General features: G+C 40.9%; 2 protein-coding genes across 26 annotated transcripts in view; one reads left to right on the forward strand and one right to left on the reverse strand.

Moving 5' to 3' along the window:
* CLCN3 (chloride voltage-gated channel 3) overlaps positions 1-21,526 on the reverse strand; it is a 67,343-nt gene extending 45,817 nt beyond the window's left edge. For 2 of the 4 annotated variants that reach the window (XM_026076144.1, XM_026076140.1), the window contains exons 1-2: positions 21,401-21,526; positions 5,176-5,351 (exon numbers count right to left, since the gene is read on the reverse strand). In XM_026076144.1, the coding sequence (XP_025931929.1) occupies positions 5,176-5,335 (160 nt within the window). In that variant the 5' untranslated portion in view covers positions 5,336-5,351; positions 21,401-21,526. Of the gene's footprint in view, positions 1-5,175; positions 5,352-18,962; positions 19,456-21,400 lie in introns of those variants that run through there. The other 2 variants (XM_026076142.1, XM_026076141.1) reach the window with 2 other exon arrangements.
* Positions 21,527-21,651: 125 nt separating this feature from the next.
* The window catches only part of NEK1 (NIMA related kinase 1), a 51,104-nt gene continuing 48,191 nt past the window's right edge, over positions 21,652-24,564 (forward strand). For 8 of the 22 annotated variants that reach the window (XR_003255245.1, XR_003255244.1, XR_003255246.1 and 5 more), the window contains exon 1: positions 21,652-22,437. The gene's annotated coding sequence lies outside the window, so the exon portion shown is untranslated. Of the gene's footprint in view, positions 22,438-22,906; positions 22,959-23,229; positions 23,404-23,720; positions 23,773-24,564 lie in introns of those variants that run through there. The other 14 variants (XM_026076153.1, XM_026076157.1, XM_026076158.1 and 11 more) reach the window with 8 other exon arrangements.

The raw sequence follows: 24,564 nt of genomic DNA on the forward strand, positions 1-24,564 counted from the left end.
TCAGTCAACCTTCTATACCACATTTTTTAAAAGTCAATGCCAAACCAAGTTATTATACATGATACAAAACTACTTTGAAGACTCTGTTCATATCAGCTGCAGCAAACAGGAAGAATCTGTTAGTTTAATTTCCCTGCATAAAGAACATAAGAGGAAGTTTGGACTTCTGCAGGAAATACAAATTCCTTTATTTTTCTTTGTGTCTATATTCAAATTAGATACCTCCCTTTATAGACTGTGATAGTAAAATAGAAACAAGCATACACATGAAAGGTCACATGCTGTTAGAAAAGATAACTAAAAACATCTAGATATTTCTTGAACAATTAAACTCATTTTTATGTGATAAATTTTTCTTGATTATATAGAAACACTTGCATTTGCTGAAAATTACATTCTGTTCCTCAAATAATTCCATATTAGTTGATTATATCCTATTTTAGTGTTACTACTCCCCCCCTTAAGGCACTAGAAGTGGATTGTTTTGGTGCTTTCATCTTACTTTAGGCAAAGGACTCCCATTCACGCGCAAAGCAAGGACGGTTTAGGATAGCTGCAGTGTTTTGCACTACCACCTGCTCTCATATTCTTTTTTCAGTGGCTGCTACCACTGCAAGGAAACACTAGCTGCTATTGCAGCCGCTCTTGAATTACCAATTTACAGGTTGTCATATTAAGGCTAACCATTGCCAATTTTGTGTTAACACCATATGCCAGCCTGTAAACTGTCTCCATTCTGAAATCACAATATAAGCAACTGCACTCCTCCTTCAACTAGAAGCAAGAATCACTATAGGTATTGAAAAGAATGCCAAGCTCATTCATGAATCAGACTCCCACAGTTGCATCAAAGTATATTTTGAGATGTAAACACCAGTGATATTGTTTGCATAAAAATGATTTGAAAATAAATGAAGTTATCATCTGATTTCAGTCAGTGCCTTGAAGAATTTGGAGATTGATAGCATCACAAAAATCCACATCCTGCTGAGCTGCCTCATTAAAAAATAAATTAATTAAAAAGTGAAAACTGATGCAATCCTCTCCTACATCATGTAAACAACCCTCAAATTTGAACAAAATCATGGAGACTCAAGAGTTCTTTGATCTCGCAGTTTTGCCTCACCAGTTGGCTGAACCTGACTTTAGAGGGAAAAAAAAWAAAGTAAGATTTGCTACAAACTTCAGTTCCAGCCAGTGGCCAAGAACTGAACCTCCTAGATTTTAGAGACAGGCAATGAGAAGCCTACGCTGAGGGGGAGCGGAAGGAAGGAGGGGGAGAGAAAGAGAGAGAAGTTATGCAGTCTTCTCATTTGCATTTATCAATTAAAAATATTAATTCAGTAACATATTTCCATTCCAGAGATTTCACTTCCATTTAGAATGAATTCAATTTTTTTCTGTTAAAATGAAGGAAAACAATGAACTAATYTAGTGTAACCATTTTTTTAATTACATAGTTTAGATCCTATAAAATTTGAAACAGGAAATATTAGTTTATCTTATCTAACTATTAAAGAACTGGGAATTCCTCAATGGCAAGCATAACATGTTTAAATTGACCTAGCAAAAAGCAGAGTAAACATTCTAAAAACAAACATATTGGTAAATCATAATGAAAAGGACCAACAGCAAATGCATATACAGAAGTACACACTGGTAAGATTTCCCCCCCCCTACAAAGAGGCAGGTATTTCTATTTATCTGTTTAATGTCACCTCAACTTCTCATTAAATAGCAGCTCAACAACGGAAAACATTAAATTGATTACTACAAACAGATTATCTTTGACAAGCAACAAAAGCAAGTTTTGATCAAAGCTGACAGGCAGCATCCCTTCTAGGCAAGGCTATGGTGCAAGCCATCCAAGACTACACATTCATAGCAATTTAATTCTTTAGCATGTTAAAACATAGTAGGCTCAAAGAATAATGCTGCTGTAAATCTGAAATTTATGCAAAGAAAACAGCTAGTGGAGACCATGATAAGCATATAAGAATATGTATAGTAATACCGTACAATAATATTGTTAACTTCTGTATTCTTCTCAGATGACACACTGAAGGACAGGTAACACTTGCTTTTTCAGATGGCATTAGGAGAAACAGGTTCGCGTACAGCATTTTTTAAGACAATGGAGAATCCCCCCCAAAGAGCTACATGAAACAATTCTAAACACAAATCTGAAGTGATACTAAATAAAAGACACAGCTCTAACAACTAAATATTAAAGAYTCCTAAAAGTTTAGGTGATAAGACTTTAGGAAGACTGATTCCAACTAATGTTCACTTGTGTAGGCCCATGTAATGAAGGATTTTTTTCCACGTAAAACAAGTAGGATATATCACTAGCATTCTTTCCCAATATCATCCAATTTCCACATGCTCTCAGCAAAAGACACCATTGAATAGCAGACTCCACAGCTTTGTAAGCCTCAGTGAAGTGCTTAAGTGTGTGTGGTGCTGTCAATGGCAGTACAGTGCAGGCTTTCTAGAATCACTGCCCTGCCTACTGAAGTGAGTAGACCTGTCCTCCGAATGAGGAGGGAGATTACAATTACTTTGGAAATTTGATATGGTTATCTCTTTCTCTGCATAATCAATATGTGCGGCTTATGATTTATTTTTCATTAGCTAAAAGAGAAAGGACTGTTTATTCCCATCATTTCTCCTCATTACATGGACTTGATTATTTTAAATATATAATTCCATATCAGGTAGCCATAAATTCTAAAGTTATGATGAACACTCCATTGTCAACAGCAACTTATCCAGACTGGACGCATTCAAATCTGTGCTCCAAGATTACTTTCTGCAGCTACACTGCTTTGAATTTAACTGTATTACTTCCACAACCATTTTAAGTACAGATACACTATTGTCACATCGTAAAGGTTGCTAAGAAACCAGGCTCATAAATTCTTCCCAACATAAAGACTTAAAACATAGCTAGACTGTATGTCTAAACAGGGCTCCCAATTTTAGCAAGGTTCCTCAGCTAAAGCACAGAGCTAGACGTAATGTAATTCCGTGCATTCATATAGCACTGTAAGCCTTCCAGAGCACTGAGAAGATGAGATCTTACAGTTATTGGGATGGTCCAGCCCTTTCTCAGGAAATGAAACATACTTATAATTCTGTATAGTAGATTCATCTGTGCTTACACTCAACAGAACAAAAGTATGTTAATAGGGGGAAAATAAAGGAGTACTTAAATACAAAATACATATATATTAAGATAAAGGTTGATGCTAAGCACAGTAAAAAGAGGACCGTAAGAAGAGCACATGCAGTAAGCGAAGTCAGGAAGTCCATCATGAAATTTCTTGTTCGATCTTGTCAATAAGATTTGCTGAATTAAAAAAAGACTTACGTATCTGGAGACGTAAGAAATGGGAAACAGATATTTGCTTTCTGCATTTACTGAAAATGTTTATCAGAGTTACCTTCTTACCACCTTGAAAACAAAATTTTCACCAAATTCTGGTCTACAGCTAAGATATTTTCTATGAATTACTTTATTTAAAATAAAATATTTTTTCATGCATTTAAAGATGTAAATCACTGTTAATTTAAATAGAGTGATTATTACTATTGCTATCTCTCACTGAGTAACCAAAATTCTGGCAAGTAGATATGCCATTGGCCAAACAATTCAATTCCGGTAAAGAAAATACATTAATATTTACATTCTAATGTACATTCTAATACTTCAGGATTACAATGAGATAGGAGCTGCTGGCATGAGCTGGAATTAACATTTCCTTTGATGGTCTAAACAAAATTACCATCTCATCTGCTTTGTCTCAATTTATGGATCTAATTTGAAAACAAGTAAGGGACGGAACAYTGGCTCTGAAGTTATTTATTTTACTGTAAACCCATCTCTCCACAAAGCATGAGGTGATGGAGAAGATTTATGCAAACAATAAGCAGAGTAGCTTCAGACTTCCAGCACAAGTTGCAAGAAAGTATTATGTTAGACAAGCAAGACACTTTATTAAAAAAGCCAGATATTCTGAACAAAGTAGTACACACTGAAGAGACTTGTTCACTTAATTTCCTAACTTCCAAGTGCTTGACTTCTTAATGTTGATATTCTCCAAGCAATTTGGAGGAAGCAATTTTTATGTAGCTTAGAAACGTTCAGGTTCTCGATACACTGATACAAGTTATATAACAGCACATTCAAGACTTATCTAAATAGATGAAAAGATAGATGAGAAGGATGCTGACAACAGAATAATACAACTATCCAGTGTAATGTCATACCCAATTGCTAAGTGTGGCAAAGGGAAAGTGCGTGAAGGAAGAGATGCTGCAGGGTAGGAAGATGACTGAAAATTAATGGTGGAGGAGGGGGTGATAAAGGGGAAAGTCAAGAGGCTGATTCTGATTTGAAACAAAGCAAGAATTGACAAGAGTATCTAACTAGGTTTGCTACCTTAAACGGAAGTTACTTGCTTTCCCTCCTTTCATTCTCTTCTTTGGTTATTGCTAATAGAATGCTAAATCTTTCACTCCATTAACTGCTTTGTTAACAAAAAAGGAGAGGAAGAGATTCCCAGTTCTTTCTTCTTTGTATTACTTCAGTGCTTTTATCAGTGCTGACAGTAGAAACTTTTCTTCACAACTTTCCACCTAGTCAAAAGTTCAGATCTTACAAGGTCTGCTGCTGCCCTAACACTACTTTTGCTTATAAGGTTTCTGCCTCTGTTTTACAGATGCAAAGCTGAAGCAAGCAGAAACAGATTTGTCACTGGAAGTAATGATCAAAAGAGACTTTTAGTTTCTGCCCAAAAGAAATATAAAGGACTTCAAATATAAAGACCTTAATTTAAAAATTTCAAAAATCCTGCTGCAACTAAGAAATACCAGGTAGTGGCAGAATAACCATCCTTCTCCTGCTTGACAGGAAGTTTGTCATTTGCCAGAAGTAAGTTAGTACCTGCCTCATCTGAAAAGTCATCCCATACAACATTCAGCAAGCACACAGGAAATTCTCAGCCACTTTCAGTTTTAAAGCATCCTTCTGAAGGACACATTTGTCAAAGAGAAACTTTAGTTATGAAAAAGGGTTGGTTTTGTTCTTAAAAAACAACAACCACCCCACCCCCACGCATCCCCCCGGAGAAATTTTTATAAGCCAAAAAAGTCAAAATAACATTAACTTACCAATCGATGCATCACCATCCAAGAGATTGTCATCTTCAGAGGTCTGAAAGTCCATGATGACACCTGCTCCATCTAAAAGCTCTTCATCACTGCTTGCACTAGTTATACTGTTGTAACTGTTTCGATAGTAGCCTCTATGAAACAGCTGCTCAGACTCCATTTAGCTGCTTTATAACCTAAATAAGGAAATGATGAGTTATTTTCTATTTGAAAATGCACAAAAGACTGAGAAGTTCATATCAAATAAAAGAAAATTCATGCATTCCATGTTTTGGGCAAACATTAAGGTCATAGTACTATAAGTTACAAAATGCAGTAGTAATAAAAAACACCACAGAAAACAATTCAGGAAAATCTTCTGCGATTTTTAACTGGATAATGCTTCCTCATTCCCCTTCTTGGGCTCTCCTTAGTTCAGTGTTACCATCATGAAAGTATTTCACTTTCAGTTAACATGGCTGGAAGGCACATGCGCTATGTGTAAGAACATGCATTGCACCATAGGACAGGCGCAAAATCCAGTCAATATTAAGGTTAAAAAAAAAAAAAAAACAGAAGAACATTGATTATTATTCTCCATTCAAATCAACTGCTTACAAATTCAAAGCTTTTCGTCCACTTATCACTGTTTCAGGACACCAAGCTAGGGAAGACAGCATAAGCAAACCAGTTGTGCATTAAGGTTAAAAAAAAAAAAAAAAACAGAAGAACATTTTAGCAAGACTGTATCATCTTTACAAAACTGTATTTTACTTTTACATACAGTATGACACCAAAGCATAATATGCCTTATTTTGGTAATGAGAAACCTCTCACTCCCTCTAACTGAAGAGGCCCCCCTTCCCGCAAATGTGCCTCCAGATCTTCTGCTCATCTCATCTTCCTCTGCTTATTCTCAAATTCTGTAACCATTCACTGTAGCTGGTGCAAAGCTATATGCACCATAAGCATCCAGCCAGCAGTCACCCCTCCAAAGATACGACAGGACTCCCAATTCAGATCCCTCTCCTCTGTCCAACCATGGAGCCTTGTGAAGTGCAGCTAAACTGGTTGGCCAATGTCAGGAGTTATTAGTGGACATCAGACAGACAACTTTCCCATACTGACAAACAGCACAGTCTCCTAACACACAAGCTACCTAGAAGCAGCAATGAAAAGCAAAGTGACAAAGTCTGCTGGGGAATTAAAAATGAGCACTAACTACAAAGGGTTGCGGAAGGAATCCTCAGCACTCAGGAAGTAGGCGATAGCAGGAGATGAAATTGATTCATAGTCATATTCTGTCAATTCACATTTATCAATTCACAAAAGGGGAGAAAAAAAATATTCCTAACTTTCCTTATAGAGTAGCGGGCTGCGACCTGACTACTAGCATCCAGGAATGAAATCTTAAGGTTACAAGAAAGAGTTCAGTACTCAGCAGCAGTCCTGAAAAACCTGATACAAGGAATTATCAGGTAAGAGAGAACTTCATTACACTACTGTATAAATCCACGGCACGCCCACATCTTAAATGCTTTGCACAGTGCCAGAAATCCAAAAGGATATAGAAGAGCTGAAACAGATTACAAAAGAGCAAACTGATGATTGATAATACAAAATAGCTTCCCTTTTATGGGGCAACAAAATGGAACAGGACTCTTCGGTCCAGAAAAGCAGCGAGATGGAGGAAAATACAAAGATATCAGTACAATCTCAAGTGGCAAGGAGGTCAATAGGCATCAGCTGTTTTACAGTGGTCCCTACATCTCATAATGAAAGGGGCGAGACAAACAGGTGACAAGGTGACAAGCACACAAAAAAGGGACAATTCTTCACACGGCACATAGTGAAGTGGTGGAATTCTTTGCCATTTTGCACAAGTATACACTGGTTCATAAAGCAGCCTGAGAAATTCATAGGGGAAAAAAAAACATCAGAAGCTATTACAGACAGCACCTCTAGTAGGAATGCTGGAGGCTAGGAGAGCAATATATATGCTTATTCTGTTCTTTCTTTCTTCTCCTAGAGATCTGCTATTGGGCTAGATAGACCCCTTTGACTTGGCCCATTTTCATTTCATTAATATATATATATTTTATATATATATATATATATATATATATATTTACAATTTCAAGCATACTCTTGAAATAAATTTCTTCCATTCTTCCTCATGTTAAAATTCTTCTTAATCTTCTACCATTTTACAGGCACTGAGAAAAGCTTCTTAACGAATGGTCAGGAAAGTGTCACATTGTCATATGAGGAAGCATATCCTATTTGAAAACAGAGCTGTTTATATGCGGAAGCAGTGGAAGTATCTCCATTTCAGCCCAAATATACCAAATCATGATTTGTAATTTATTCAGAAACTATACCTTAAACTGTTCAACAGGTATAACTTGTCACACAATTTTTGGTATTCCCAGTAACAGAGTACCTAGAAAAAACATGCCCCCCCCTCCCCCCCAAAAAAATCTGTTCACAAACAGTCCAACAATTTTACTATTATGCTCCAAGAAGGTCYCGTTGACATCCCTCTGCCTACATCAGTTGGGTGCTATTATAAATGGGAGTCCCAAACAACACAGCTAAACTGAGAAACCTGGACTTCCTAGAATAATCCTAGTGACGGGCAAGTGAAGAGTTAACAGGCCTGAAGTTTGTCAATTGATATGCAGAAGAACTGATAGCACAAGAGCTGACCTGCGCAAAGCTGCTGAACAGAGGACTTAACAGGACTAAAGTCGTCTGCCAACCGATATGCGCAAGGACTGACATGCGCAAGGCTGCGGAATGGCAGCATTAACAAGACTGCAGAAGTGAAGTCTGCCACCTGGAACCCGCACGGACCCCCGCGGAGGGAAGAARCAATACGGAGGTGCTGTGGTCTTGCCTCGCTAGCAGGGTCCTCCCGAGCAGACAAACAGACAGTCCTGTGGTTGCGAAACTCGCAAAAAGTCGGCAAAAGCAGTGTTTGCCCAGAGCCCCAGCCGTATTAAAAGAGGCTTGGCAGCTAGGAGAGTTTGGGCAGGCACGGGAACGTGACCTGACCATCCTCTCCGGCTGGACCGTGAGTATCCCCCCCCTCCCCTTTTCCTGGGACGCTGGGTGAAGGGAACTCCTCGAGGTTGAGAGCCCTCTCACTAGGAGAGTGAACAAGAAAGCTTTCAAGCAGGGATAAGCAGTCCTTCCAATTAATAGCGCAGTAATCGACGGTTTCAGGTTATCCTTTCTAAATTAGTAACTGATGGTTTTGTGTTATCCTTCCTAAATTAGTAATCGCATTATTTTAATGGGTGTTACTAATCCAAGAACTTGTGTGAGGAAATAAACATCTTTTTTATTATTATTACATTACTGTCTCAGTCGTTGCTATCGAACCTTCATAGCATGACAGCGTGACACCTAGTGTTTCCACTCACTGTCTGCACTGTTTGTCATCTTCCTCCACCTGTYGCATGCAACAAAAAATGATATTCCAGGCTTTAATCTGACAGTTAGTCCTCTTGCTTGAGGAGAAGCTATGTAACATTTACATCCACCTAATTTTTCCTACACTCCGATCAGGTCCGTAAGAAGAAAAAAAAAACCTTCTTGCCTTACCTATAAAAGTAACACTATCACTGAAAGACAAAACTGTAAGACACAAAAGCAAACAGTACCATAGTGCAAGTTTTTAATCTATTCTGTGTTCTTTCTATAGTATATCTGACTTTTTAAAATAGCTTATTTTTGTCAATTATGCACTAATCTTTACTACAGAAAACAATTAACAAGCTTCAGACAGACAACAGTTTAGTTAGAAATAATGAAAAGTTATTTTTAAATTTAACAAAAACTACAAAGTGGTAGCAAATTCAGACCCCAAGAGTACCACTACTTTTGTGTCAGTCCCAGGCCTCCAACCTCAACATTCAAGCTGCTGCAAGAACTCTTGGATAGCCTTTATGTTTGTGTGCAAAAATAAGAATATATCTCTTGTAATCTACAGACAAAACCACAACTATCAAAAACAATTACTTGAGCTCAGTGGGAGTTGATTCTGTAGTGTTACCAGATGCAAATCAAGGAGCCACAAGTAGTGAATTCTATAATCAACACTTTGTTGAGATGCATACTGACTAAAGCCTGCTTAATCTTTAAAGTATTGTACCAAATTTGGAAGCCACAATTTTTTTCACCTAATAAAAATATATTTTCTTGTAATTTTGGGGAGAAATATTTATTACAGTATAATGGTGGAACACTGTAAATGTCTCCTTTTCAAAAAACAGGTAGTGTATTGTTTTCTTTATATTAAACTGTTCAACTTTGGTTCATCTTGCTACAGACCTGTTATTTAGAATAAGAAACAACTCTCCTTTTGGATGTCCTTTTAAGAACTTTAAATGAGAAATGCCATAGCAGGGGATTACAGATATTAAATCTTCCAATAATTGATTAAATGCTTTCAGCCTTGTCTACAATGGAAGAGAAAAGTTAACTAGTTGGTCAGGAACTGACAGACAAAAAGCAACAGATTCTCCAGAGCCAGATCAACTGTACCGTGAAGAACCTCTCTGTCACCACTGCACAAACATGATCCCACATGCTGACTCCTCTGGCACTCACGTGCTTCCTGTTACATGATACAGCATGATACTACAGGCCTTCTATTCTTGTTTTGAAACACTACATGTCTCCTAATGCAAAAGTATTACTGCTGACAAATCACAACAATGAAGCAAAAGCTGTAACACCAGAGCCATTCGTTTTGAGGACCTTAACTAAGATTCTTAAGAATTAATTGTGCATTCATACTCTGCAATCCCAGAGAGTCAAGTGCATCAACTGCTTCATATCTGACATAGTAATACAGATTACTGTCTTACAGCAGCATGTAGTCACAGCAGGAATGCAGGGAACAACAACAGAATGTTAACTATTCAATAAGCTTCATGTAAGATGAAAATTTTACTTCTTGAGGACATGCGAATCACTAATTGTCTACCATCTTTACCTATGACTAAAAGAAAAATAAAAAAAACAGCTTAGGTCTACCTACAGCAAATTTATTTTTGTGCCTTTAAGTGAAAAGGGCTTGTTTAACAAACTACTAAACTGCCATACAAAGTTAGGGATCTTAACAACCTGTGTTAAGTGTTTGAGTCAAGAAAGTTTGAAAGTATAGTTCATATGACCTTAAAACACTGTTAGTGGACAAGACATCTGGCTAGCCTGAGCAAAGGAAAGAGAGTGGTATGGGCACAGAGTAGACTCCTCCTCAGAAACAGACTGCTGGGGAATGGCAGTTCCAGAGAAAAGGAGCCAGGGAACAGCCAGAAGAGCTGTAATGTGCTGCCTGATGCAGCCTGAGGCAGATTATCCTTCATGGTTCTGGAAGACTGCATTCTTACAAGAGATCCTGCACAAAATCCTATGGAGCTGCGAGGAGGGAGCACGGAGGAACGAGAATTAAACAATCACCCTGCTACTTTTATAATGCCAAATTCCCTGCACTAGGGCACTAAATAATAGGCACTAATAGGCACTAGAAGACCAGTGAGGACAGATGGAAGTTAGCTGAGATAAGTTTCAAATGGGGAAAAAGACACTGTTTGAATGCTAGCCAAACCAAATATCTGGGGTGGAGGGGGGGGGGGAGGAGCAGACTCTCAGCAACTGCTAGCTGCAGTAAATATTTAAGTAATAAACTTTTTCTCAACTTGGATTACTGCACAAATCCAGGAGAGATTACAAAAGCTAGCTGAGAACATTAAAGATACTAGATTTTACATGTTTCTAGGAAGTATCATAGCTTTGACCCAGAGTCCAGTTCAGATACCTCAGAAGACGGCCACTCAAAAATGCTTCAGATCATCTTTGAAAAAGGGAAGATAGCGAAGCAATGCACTGTAAGAATAAAGAAAGGAAATCTAAACAGTAAGCGGGGGCTTTTGACACATGGAAGGACTTTCACTCAGCACATACGTCCAGATCTCCTATGAAGAGATCGCAATGGGCAAAAGGTGCAACTAAACCTTTGCGCTTTCATTACTGCCCTATTTCTAGGACATTCTGAACCATCAGAACTCTTCTACAAAGCACGTTAACAGAAAAGCCTGACACAAACAATTACAACCAAAAAAGCCCAGACAGCTAATTAAAGCCAGATGTCTTAGCTGCTACAACTGGGGAGAGGCAAGAAAGCGGTAAGCATACATACAAGTATATCAAATTTTGTAAGATCAAATACAAAGCAGTCCCTGCCTGCACTGCATTTATAACAGCACAGAAACGGCTACATTTATAATAGAAAAACTCTGTAAGGCTATTATGGTTTTCTGCACAGTTTAGTACCTCAGGCTTTTTCTGCTCCCAAATACAAGACATCCTGCTTATCTTTCAAGTTCTATGAATGAAAGGTCAGAGAGGCGAGTCAGCTGAGGGAGCCAGCCGAGGCAGCCACTTCCAGTGCAGCGAAGTGCAGTCCCCCTGCAGCTGACAGCAGCACAAAAAGGGGCCTGGCAACAAATGTCCTGCAAATCAGATTATCTGAGCAGTTTGTGAATCTCTGATATGTGCTTTGTTGTCCTATAGAAATAGGAAAGGCCATAGAGCACAATGTTGAAAATTTACCTTGTGAATGCAAAAGCTTTTTCCCAAACCGAGAAGAGTCCTGATAAATACAAAAATTAGCATATCATCTATTTTTTTGTATTCAGTACTAATAACTAAGAGTGAAAAGGCAGTGATCTGTCCCCTAACTCACACATTCATTCCTGCAAAACCTGCAAGAGGACAGTACCCAGTGAGAAATACTATGAAAATACTATAAAAACCACAGAGCGGATGAAATTCACAAAGAAACTTAGCATATGGTTAAGAACACCATCTTTAAACATAGGAGTGTGCTCTATATTAGACAAAGTGCAATGATAGCAATAGTCATTTGAGTCATTTGCTGGAAATTCTGGAAAAAAATGCTAAGATTGCAACTGTTTTAACTGGTAAGAACCAAGTGATACGTGTTATAAAGCAGTCAGGAACTCTATACACATTGTCTTATTAAAAAAAGTTATATAAAAATATCATAGACTTTAAGAAAGGACAAAGAATGAGATGATAAAGACATTCTCCAGACACAGTACACCCCATTTGTATGTCAGAACTCCTGTCCGAAAGATGGAAGCAGTCAAGAACTGCCTTGAACTCTTAATTCCAAACGCTCTGTATTATGGTAATTCAAAAATAGTGCATTGCCAGCATTTTTTTTTAATAAGCATGCTCTTCAAGAACTCCTCCTGCACTCAGAAATAAGCCTTTCACAAAATTTTTAATACAAAGGCCAAATTTTGTTTACTCTTTCACCCTCAGCCTCACCAGCCTCAAAATTACATTCCCACTTTCATTGCGGATACAAAGAAAAGCTAGTCATTCAAAACAGGTCTGCAGCTTCTTTTCCTCTAATGAAGCTGGATAAAGCTTTTGGTTTTTTGTCTCCCAAGTTCCAAAGCTTCAACATTTCTTGTTTCGTTTAAAATTCTGTGCCTGGTAAAAACATTCGGGGGGGGGGGGGGGGCTGGACCTACAACACCAAGACGACTTTCAATTTGAAAATACTGAAATATTTTGGTTTTATTGGATGTGTCAAATCTCAATATTGCCAAAACAAAACACTCTGGTATGTGTACAGCTTTGTAGATGACTGTTTTACAGTCAAACACATCCGTTTTGTTATGAGCTTTACTTGATGATTCAAGAGATGTCTAAGTTAAGCAGCTGTCATTCCCATTTTACTGAAAAGCAGAAGACACTGAATGGATCTGTACTGAGTCTCAACAACTCTTTAAAAATAAAATGTCCCATCACTTCCATAGTGAGGTCTATTATTTAATCCCATCAGCAGAGGCATCTGGAGATGTTCTCTTTACATCCTGGCCAAGTGGTATTCAGAAATTATTATAACCATTAGACTTATTCACCCTTACATTGAGATTGGTGCTGCTCAACAGAAAAAAAGTTTATACAGAAGGGACAACACTTTTTAAATAAAATTTCAAGATCATAAGTAAAGAAAAGAAAAATCCAGCACATCTGGCCTCCATTTATTTATTTATTTTGCCTATCACATGAAGACAGTTAAAGACAACCCTAATGTCATTTATCTTCCAAACCTCAGGTTTGGAAAAAGAAAGAAYGAATTGAGAGGAATTTCTCATTGTAATTTTTAGATCACTAGCAGAGCATTTCTTCATAAAAAGGCTCAAAATCCTGCTCTTCCAACTATACTTTGAAGAATAGGGAAGAGATGATGGGAGAAATAGCAGTTTTCCTGAATTTTCCCAAGTCAGACTAGCCCACTAAAATTAAGGATACTCAAGAAGCCAAACTGATTAAAACTAAGGAATGCCTGTGGTAACCTTACGAAAATAAAAGAACAGAAGATCCTTCTTTGTAACATCCCCCCCCCCCCCCAAAAAAAATCTGAAACTATCTTAATTGACCTCAGGAACAGAACTGCTCCTATTATAGCTATTTAATGAGAAAAGTGCAAGGATCTCAGTCCATTTTTAGATCACATATAAAATATACAGTATTGTCACAAAGGAGCACAACCAGTTAACTGAAGTTACTTGAGTTTAAAAATATTAACTACCATCTAATTGAGTTTATGTAGTAGGCACTCTGGGAATAGAACAGAAAAAGCTGATTTCCAAAAATATATATAAAGATCTATTGTAGTTCCATTAACAGGTACTGACAGAATAAAATTAATGTTCATGGAAAAAAAAGACACATATTCAAGCATTCTTCAGACAGAAAAGAAAACAAGGGCAAGTACAACAAACAAAACTATATGAAAAGATAATACTTTGTAAAGCACTCATATAATCTCTTAGTTTTAAACTGTAATTAGAAAAGAGTATTCAGACCTACTTTCCAGGTTCTACTGAATCCCAGTATTCTCTCAGTTATGAAAGCTCAATATAATAAAGGTCTGAGAAGTTTTCACTTTTATTATACATACCAATACAGAATACCACCACTATCTGCTCCTCACAAAAACAGTCAACAATATTCAATTTTGATATTTTCTTATCTTCTCAGCTTCAAAAAAAAAAAAGACTGAGAGCTACCAGCCTAATTACAGAGTGAATACTGAACTCATGTTTCTAATCATATGACTCCGAACATAAGGGTTATTTGACTTTAGCTTGCATAAAATATTTGAAATTACTTCAGCTCCACTCTCTAAAATGTCTTAACTGCTAAGGCAACGCACAGCTGTGGCAGCTGAAGGGTTTTACATTACCAGCTGGCACAAAGATATCAGCCTGCCTGCTGGAATGGCTTGCTTCTTTTATACGTACCAAGTTACTGGTGTGAATACTCCTTAGTTTATTCCAATAAAAAAATAGCTAGATTAGCAGCAAACTCAGATTTGAATTTACTAAAATAACCTGGCTCACTGATGCATTAGAAACAGCTCTGCTAGCACAGTTAAAGTAGTTCTCCCACACAGGCAGAGCTGTAAGCAGCTAAATGCCTGATTAAGATCTTTTGGTAGGTTTCATGGGGATGGGGGTGGGGCAGATATCCCCCCCAAACCCATAATCCCTTAGCACGAACCTAGATTAAGTATAAAAGCAAATATTAGCCAAAAGCTTAAGTTTCATAGGTAAGTATCGATCCTTAGCTAAGACATGGTGAACAACTGTGCCTATGGCTGCCACTTTGGTGCAAGTGTGAAATACACATGAGGTATGGTATTAGTTTGTAAACTAATGATTCAGCAGCTACAGCTGCAAGTATTCTGTCCAGGAAAGAAAAGAGGGGGAGTTCCCTTAGCAAAAAAAGAAAAAACAAAAACAAACAAACAAACAAAMAAAAAAACCCACCCCACCTTATGAAAAATCACTTGTGTTCCTTCTGTGACCAGATTCAAAAGAGAAGAACACAAATTCCTTAAGACAAGCAAAAGGTAAAACCCAAAGTCCTTTTCCCAAGGATCAGAAGACCTGTTACTGTAGATTCCACTGTAGATAACATAACTTTTGCCTGTTGAGTCTTTGGCCATCACATTCATTTTCTGTTCAGTCAAGAGACTGCCTATTCTCCTTTGCTCGAGGCAACAGCGTATGACATCCTCTTTACAGTCTTTAGAAGATTTTGCTCCTTTTGAATGTAAACCAGTGTTGCAGTCATTGGAAGGGTACACAGACAGTGATGCAGAGCTTCCATACAACACCGGATTGACTAGCAGTCTTGCTATTTATACATTTCTTTATCATTTCAGGCAAATGCATTGGACAATCCTTAGCTATGCACACAGATTGTTAAATTTACGATTGCCTCTGATCACACCTGAGTTAGGTGCCTTTCAGTAAGCTTCACTTGAGTTCAACCCATTTATATCTGAATGACCTCAAAATACCCAAGGAAGGAAGGAAGAAACCTTAAGATAAAGCAAATAAGAGACAATCACAGCAAAGAGGCTCTGTGAGCCAAGATAAAAAGCACATGAGACCACTGACTCTAGCAGAAAGAGGGGCACAAGAAAAGTATTCATCCTTGAGAGACAAAAATATTAATTCAAGATTGTAAATTTGTTATCTGAAAAAAACAAAAAAAMCCCCAGCATCATCCCAAGTTTCATTATAAACATCATCTTGATAACAGCAGCTAGCAAAGATTAAGGTCTTTGTACTGACTTCTGATTTCTTCATAAACACATTGTAGCCTCTGACATCAAGAAAAAACCCTACACAGTTCTTTGAAATACTACAGAAACTACTATTGCTTAGGAAATCATGTGGGGACCCCTGGTGGTTCCTGTTTACTTAYTCTCCCTGGAGGCATGCCTTCCCCCACCACTGATTTTAAAACTTAAAAGTGAAGAACATACCAGCTAATGAGGGACCCATTCTCTGTACTCTCATTACAAATAAGAAGTATTCAGTCACCAAAAAAAGGGTTGTTGTTCTTGGTTTGTCTAGCAGATACARTTTGTAGAGCTACTCATACTTCAAGGCTGAGGAGTCCTGACAATAGCCTCCCTGTCAATCCTCTTGAGCAGCAGCAGCGTTAGGGTAGCAATGCAAGGAAGGATTGAAGTGATCTGCAATCAACAGCTGTATCTGGCTGGTGGCTGACCTTTCCCGCTGTAACTAAGAAGGCAGAAGCAGCACCCCTGTTTCTGTAAAAACAGCATCTCCACCTGCTACCAATTACCATTTTGGTCTGCTCCAAAGGCTGGGAAAAAAAAGAGCTGTCAAAATAGATCTTTGAAACTCATAAGTTAACAAATAAGACTGTTTATTGCTTGTTTCGTTTTTATAAGACAAACACATAGACTAACCAACATGATCCACCTTAAGGGGAAAAAAGGGGGGGGCAGTAAAGCCCCAGACACCTCTAAAAGTGAGGTATGCACTGAAGAGCAAGTGTATTAACACTTCTGAATGCACAGCAAGTTCCCTCACTTAAATATTTTTCTCTCCATCTGTAAAACTTAGTTGGCTAGTAGGCAAATACAACTTCTAAAACTGTGCCTACTTTGTCAGGCTTTAGAAATGGAAGGCAAATTTGTGGCAGAAGAATCTGAAGGCTAATTATTATTGTTAAATGTAGTTACAAAGTTGAAAGCACGAATCAAAGTGGGTATTCTAGGGGGAAAAAAAGCTGTTTCTTGTGAGATCTTTAGCTTTGAAAATTATGGAAAAAAGATTCAATAATACTTTAATGAAAGGCCTCTCATTAACAGAGTACAAAAGAAGGTCAGTTATCTTAAATATATGTTACATACCAACAAAAATGAGATCAGTTCACTGGGTTCATAGATTAAATTTATTAAAACATATATATATACACACACACACACACGCGCACACATATATATGTCTCTCGATCTAGCCAAAGAATCAAAAGGTTTTTTAATTTGTTAGAAATAAATACTGAGATTTTTGTAACTTTTTGGTAATAACAGGAATATTCAGGGTTCAGACTGTTAAGTCTCCTCAAGCGTTCTGCAGACTTACAAGCCTCATTGGGGAATTTAAGAGAATATTAATGTCTCAGCCCGAAACATAGAAGAGAGCTGGTAGGTCTGTGAGGCTGATCTGTTCGTGCCATTTGATTGCCCTGCTGTAATAACTACAAGTGTTTACTCATTCTTGTAGTGTTCCATATCAGGTCTGACAGAAGTTTTCTGCAAAACAAGCAGCAAAAAGTCCAAGGAAAAAAAAACTTCAATTTTCTTTCCTAGAATCATCCCTCTGGAAATCCGTAGATTCACTTTTCAGAACCAGAAAGTGAAAAAGTTTGGGAGCATATGAAGAACAGGTTTGTGGTCTTTTGTTGTTGGGTTGGTTTGGGTGGGTTTTTTTTGTTTTTTTTTTTTGACATGTACACAGGAGAAATTAATAATGAAAACCTCTGGGGAAGAGCTGCAGTAGATTAAGAACTACAGGTAAACATCAAAACCCAACAAATCTGGCAGAGAATAATTTGGAGATAGAGGTGGAATGAACTGAAACACAAACTTATCTTTTAGGTGAATAAGTATGTGAATTAACTGGCAGAATGTCAAAACATTAAGTCACTTCAGCAGCTGTATCTAATTTAAATGTATTACTGAAGTCAACTTATATTTTTACCATTTGACTTACAAGATGTTTCTTCATTATATTGTATTACATATTTCAATGTAAAAACTCAACATGCAAGTTTAAGTACTTTCTCATTCATGAGCTTTTTAAATAAATTTATAAAAATCTACCAAGAAAATAAGAAAAAGTAACAGTGAGGGTTATCCTCACCAAAGGATTTATGCTTTAGGACAGAACTTAATTCACTTATTCATTCACTATTCCTCCTTTCCCTCCCAAAGTGAGTATGGAGTCTATATCTGTAACTAGAAAGCATAATCAAAAAGCAAACCAAAAAAAAAAAAAAAAGCTAGTCTAGGAAGTTTGAGGGGAAAGAATATATTATGACTCTCTACACAATGTTTAAAAAAAAAAAGAAATACTCTAGCACATACTATGAAGTTATAAACTCTCTTCTTCCTTTTCATTTCCAGGCGCACATATTCAACACTATTTGGTACATAATACAAATAAATAAGGATGCTCCATATGTAAACAGATTTACAGCTACTTTAAGTGCTCTGACTGTTAATCCTTTCTATTATGCATGAAGCAGCAGAAAAAATCTGCCAACTCTGTTGTATCTTGAGCTTCTAAGCCCTAAGTGCAGCCATTATCTCAAAGTTTTGAATTGTTTTCCAAGTTTTGACCTTTTTAAAGCAGAACACATGCCCCAACCAACTACATATTTTTAGTCTGTTTACATACTCTCTTACCAGAATCAATTTAAATGAGTGGTGTTTTTGATAAACATCATTCTCACAGATCACCTTTTATAAAGGCTCCCAAAATTCAAAACCAAGTTTCAAGTTAAATAGCTACAGAAAATTTAATTGTCAATTTTCTAGCATTCTGACCATCTTCATCAGAAGTTTCCAAACCCTGGTATATAAATAAGCACAAAGTGCTGTGCTGCAGAGCCTGGAGCTGTAGTCCTCATATTCATGAGCACAGGTAAATAGATGGCCTAACACATTAAAAACTTCAGGAAGTCAGCCGACAGGGAATCCAAAAGCACAGATTCTAACAAGAAAAAGATTGATGCAGGGAGCACAGATTTGGGGATCTGCATTCAGAGCATGCAGGTATAAAGTTATGATCTTAGTTTGGGTAAAATGAGCAGGGAGAATGTATAAGCAGGCTTAAGTGCACATGACTGCTGCCACTACTGACCTGATTCAGAGATGATCTGGGTACTGTTGCAGACAGTACCAAGCAAGAAGTTCAAGAACATGCAATCTAGAGTCTGTTTACATTCAGAGAATCCAATTCTGCAAACACACAAATGGTACTATTCTTACATTTAAAGCTATTCAAGTACTAGGGCAAGACACACACAAAAGTCCTGAAACAAAGTGTGAAGAAAAAAAAAAAAACAAAAGCATATATTCCGTGAATGGAAGAACATATACCATATAGCCAGACCCAGCTGTTCATTGAATAGCCCACTGAGAGTGGGTTATCTCTTTCAGATTATTGAAACAACAGTTCATGACAAATATTAGGTACAGAAAAGAGCTCAGGAGGAATTACAAACACGATCGTGGGAGAAAAGATTGTAAAAGCTGTGAAAGACTTTCCTTGTTTAGGATTTGGACAACCTTGTCCTTATTACAAGTCAATATTTAAAAAAAATAGTTTTGCTGGGAAGAGATCTGGGTGATCCTCCCCCTCTACTCAGCCCTGGGGAGGCCCCATCTGGAGTACTGYRTCCAGTTCTGGGCTCCCCAGTACAAGAGGGATGTGGCACTACTGGAGCAAGTCGAGCGAAGGGCTACAAAGATGATTAGGGGACTGGAGCATCTCTCTTATGAGGAAAGACTGAGAGAGCTGGGCCTGTTTAGCCTGCAGAAGAAAAGACTGAGAGGGGATTATACAAGTATCTTAAGGGAGGGTGTCAAGAGGATGGGGCCAGACTCTTTTCAGTGGTGCCCAGTGACAGGACATGAGGCAACAGACACAAACTGAAACACAGGAAGTTTTGTATAATATATAAAAAAAATTTTAAAACCTTACATTACAACATTTTGAAGTGTCTTTAAGTAAACAGTATTGATAACTATCTGCTTTCAAATCTGTCATACCAAGACTTCTTTCCATTCAAGTAGTCATTTTGCAAAGAAGCATCTATGTTGCCAAGGGATACAGAACATAAAACCCGTAACATTTCTACTAAAAAGAAAGGCAACTGAAAGCAAAAAGCATCAATGTGCCTGACATTTCAATAAGCATGAACTTAATTCCCTTTACAAACTCTGTACTATAAATTCCAGAGGTTCCACAACCCGATTAAGGGTGTGCAAATATTAAAACCCAGACGATTACCATGTCAATACATCTTTCCTGAAATATTTTTATGTGTCTAGTCTAACACAGTTTAGCACCAGAAACATTCCAAATTTTCTTTTTAGGCTCTGTTTTACCTAATTCAGTACTCTCAAGTGTGACACAGCAAATATATTATTCAACACTGAATATTTCACTACTAGCACTTGAAATTAAACTTTTCCACTGTCATACTTGCAGCTGTTCAGTAGGTGAGAAATGATATATATTTGTTGTCCAGTCAGCTCCCCTTTTTTGGATTAACCAGGTAGCTGAGATAATATGAAAGAGTACAGTCAATCCCAGGTTTTCACCTCAGCTGACCTACACCTTCTTCATTTAATTAAGAGGCTCTAAGAACAACCCTCTCTCTTGTCTGACTGAAACCTCACCAACCAAATCTGTGAGTCAACACAAAGTAAGCTAACTCAAGAAGAATAATTTTAACACTACTTATGTGGGATGCTTCACTTGTGGTCCCTAACATTTTCTAAGTTGCAGAGACCATCAGTTTTCCCGATGGCAACAAGAGACTGCTACCTAATAAAACCTAAATCAGGTGACAAGCGTTTTTGTTTTTGTTTTTTTTAAGTTTTCTTGCATGGGCTCCTGAAAAGTAGTTTCCATACTTCCCCCACCACCACCATCAGGCAGAGACCTAAATTGCGGGAGCCAGAATTTTAACCAGCCGTACAAGACCCCATTTCCCCATCTAAGAGTCGTTTGGGGTGTTTTATACCCCTACACGCTATGTAAAAAGACAGGGAATTCTCCTCCCTCCCTGCCTGCCCCGCTTCTGCGCGTGCGTGCGTGGGGCAGCTAAGTCAGAGGGTCCAAGCCGACCATACCGGTCAGCTGCCCGCTGCCAAGCGCGCAAGCAGCTGCCCCACGGCGCCCGGCGGTGACCCGGCCGCGTCGCACCAGGAGGCTCCGCCGCCCCCGGCCGCAGCGGCCCCGCTCGNCGTGCGTGCGTGGGGCAGCTAAGTCAGAGGGTCCAAGCCGACCATACCGGTCAGCTGCCCGCTGCCAGCACCATTCCTGCCCCCTCCCGCCCCCCGCTGACAAGCGCGCAAGCAGCTGCCCCACGGCGCCCGGCGGTGACCCGGCCGCGTCGCACCAGGAGGCTCCGCCGCCCCCGGCCGCAGCGGCCCCGCTCGCGCCGGCACTAGCGGGCAGGACCGAGCGGCCCTCCCCGGCCGCCCGGCGGCCTCTCCTGCCGGGCCCCTACGGCGAGCCGAGCCGAGCCGAGCCGAGCCCTGCCTCCCCTCGCCCCGCCCCGCCCCTACCCGCGCGGGTGGCGCCGCCTGCTGCTCCCCGGGGAGGCGCTCGCTCATCGTCCCGCGGCGGCGGGGCGGGGTCGCGCAGTCGGCGCGGACACCGGCTCGGCCCCCGGCCCAACCGTCGCCCCTGCAGCCGGCCCCGCCCCCTCGGCCCTGGGGGGCGGGGCTTCCTGCCACGCACGCGCGCCGCCGCAGCCGGCGTGACCGCCGCTACTTCCGGTTCCGGCGGTCCGTCGCCGGCGCGGTTCCGCTTTGCCTTCCGCCCGCGGGGGAGCCGTCACTCGCGCGCCCCGCGGTGGTGGCGGGGAGGAGGTCGCGGCGCTGCCCTGCACCGCCTCTCCGCCCCGCCGCGGTGCTGCCGGCCTCCAGGACGCTCAGGTATCGAGCTCCATCGCCCCGTGGCGCCGGGTCGCAGCGGAGGCACCAGCGTTCCCGGGGGTGGCGCTGTCTGAGGGGAGGCCGGCCTGAGTCACGGCTCGCTGCGGCAGAAAGCGCCCGTAGCAGCAGAGGAGCGCGAAACCCCCACGCTTCAGGAACACCGGTACCGAGTGAGGGGCTCGGAGGGGCTAGCTTCCCGGGTAAAGCAGCTATCTCAGTATCTGCTGGTGGGCGTGCCCAGGATTGCTGGAACTGTGATACCGCCGGACAGTCAGACTTCACCTGTTAGATGCTAGAGTCGCGTTTTGGCTGTCTACATCCAGGAAGACACCTACACGATACCATTTGGCTTCTGGCTAAACCTAGGCGTGTCTAAATCAAAACAAGCGGATGAAACCTCGAAAGAGCATCATAAATCATAGATCTATACTTGTAACGTATACTAGAAACGCACCCTTTCAGTTAGAAAACAAAAGAKGTAAATGTTTCCACCTCAAGAAAGTTTCTATGGGCAGCCTGACTCCCCTGGGTAGTTTTGGCCCAAAACTTGTCTTTGACCCTAAGTTTTGACCCTACTGGACCACGGGGATAGCTGCCCCGCACAAACCTCGCTCGGGGAAAATCTTTGGAAAGAAACCTAGCACAAGTGCCAGGATTTGCAGTCTGTAAGCCACGATTTATTCATGAAAGCTTTACAGCGATTTCATTTGTTTATTTCCCTCGTTAACCTTTATAGCCATCGTTAACCTCAGCAGCCCGTTGCCGCTTGCTGCTGGGCGTCGACGCTTTCCAGCAGAAAGCGCCTGCGCACGGCGAGCGGCACGGCTGCCTTCACGCCGGTCGCCTACCGGCGCGGCAGAAACGCTGGTGGCCCGTGGGCCGTGCTCAGAGCGGCAGCGAGACCCTGGGCGCCTCCGGCGGGCCCGGGCGCGATCATGGGCTCCGCCAGCCCCGCCCCGCCCTGCCCGTCACGTGACCCCCCCCCGCCCGCCGCCGCGTTACCAGGGTGACGCGCCGCTCCGCGCGAAGGCGGTCAGGCTAGCCTGCTGTTTCCGGCTTGGCTCCCGCTGCCCAATAGGGGCTGAGGTGCCGGGGCGGCCTCGGCCAATGGGGGTGCGGGGGGCGGGCCCGCGGCGGGCGTGAGGCTCGATTGAGCGGCCGCGGCAGCGCCGGGCGCCGCGGGGAGGTGAGCTGCGCTGCGCTGCGCTGCGCGGGGCGGGCAGCGCTGGGCGTATCCTGCGCGTATCCTGCGCGGCGGCGGGTGGCGGCGGCGGCGGCTCTCGGTGCTCGGGGCGGGGGTCCCTGGCCGCGTCTCTCGCCCTGCTGCCGCTCTGGCCGCGTGGGGGCGGTGGCTTGGCCTGGCCCGGCTGAGGGGAGCGGCGCGGCGCGGCCCGGTCCAGTGCAGTCCGGCCCGGCCCGGCCCGGCGTAACGGCCTGCGCCCGGCCTGGGGGCTCCCCCTGCCGCCGGGGCCGCGGGCGCTCGCGGTGCCTCGGGGTGTGAGTCGTGCCCCGGCGCACAAGCCACGTTCATCCCCGGTGGATAAAATGACCCTTCTGGGCCAGGGCTTGGGAAGCCTACGCCCTGTCRGTGTTGAAGTCCTTTCTCGAGGCTCGCGTTGCCCGTGCCACAGGTAAAAATAAGCAGTCTGGCTAGGACAATGCTCTATGTCGTTTTTGACTTAACTGTAGCTTCCCACCTATAGGCTCCTCGCTGATAGTTTACATTTGCGCAGAGTCGCATGCAGCAGTCACCCTAAGTTACATCTAATACTGTTGGTTTAGCTTTAGTACAGTATAGCTGGTTTTGTAAATAATGCAGCAGTAGCAAGAGAACTTGATTAAAGGCACCTGAAATGAAAATAGTGTCCCACCTTGTGTGTTTTACCATTGCCCAAAAGATAATATTGATGTTGATACAAAGTTTTTGGKTTTTTTTTCCATTTTAGGGGCAGCTTAACACTTGCACTGCCTTGATGTATCTTCAAGACAAAAAAAAAAAAGTATAGTCCTGTCTCTTTCACTTTTTCCTTCCTGATAGTTATGCCTAGTCATCTTTTACTCCCATCTTCTGTTTTGTGCAAAAGATTACTTCAGCTCTCCCGGGCTTTGTTTTGCAATACTCATGAAGCTTGTTCCTTTTGGTGTACTCCCATGGTGTATGGGTCCTTCATCTTCCTGAGCATCTTTAGCAAACTCCTTGTCTGGTGCTTGGTCATTTTTTGACTGACAAAAAAAAATAATTCTAAATCAGTGAGATGAGCCTCGCTTGAGATGTTAAGTATGAACCTACGGTAATAAGGTCTTTTGGTGGAGGGAAGCTAAGCACAACAAAGTATGAGCACTGTTAGTGCTCTTAAGTGAGGCTTGGATGCAGAAAAACTGAGAAACCYTTTGTCTCTTTCAACTGACAGTCCTCAGGGTATGAAAGTTCTTTCTACTCTAGAAAAGATGACCCTTTAGCCCACCAATTAATTTGTTTTGATTTTTATCATTTTAGTCTTTTTATGGCCAATTCTTTTTGCTGTCCTGACTCTTCTCTATATTGGCTGTACCTTTAACTTTGAGTCATTTGCAGATTTGAGGAGAAAACTTTTTTTTTTTTTTAAACAGATCTTATCCCAATTTCCATTTTGCTGATTATTAGTGATTTTTTTCATTCACCTTACCAAATGTGTAACTGAAGCTCTTGTGTCATCAAGATAAAAATGTCTGTTAAAAGAGAGAGAAGAAATTAGCTTGACATAGTCTACTTTTGTTAAATCCACTTAGGGTTTTATCACACTTACTATTTY

The sequence above is a fragment of the Apteryx rowi genome, unplaced genomic scaffold (genome assembly GCF_003343035.1).
Source record: "Apteryx rowi isolate R43461 unplaced genomic scaffold, aptRow1 scaffold_427, whole genome shotgun sequence".
Classification (NCBI taxonomy): domain Eukaryota; kingdom Metazoa; phylum Chordata; class Aves; order Apterygiformes; family Apterygidae; genus Apteryx; species Apteryx rowi.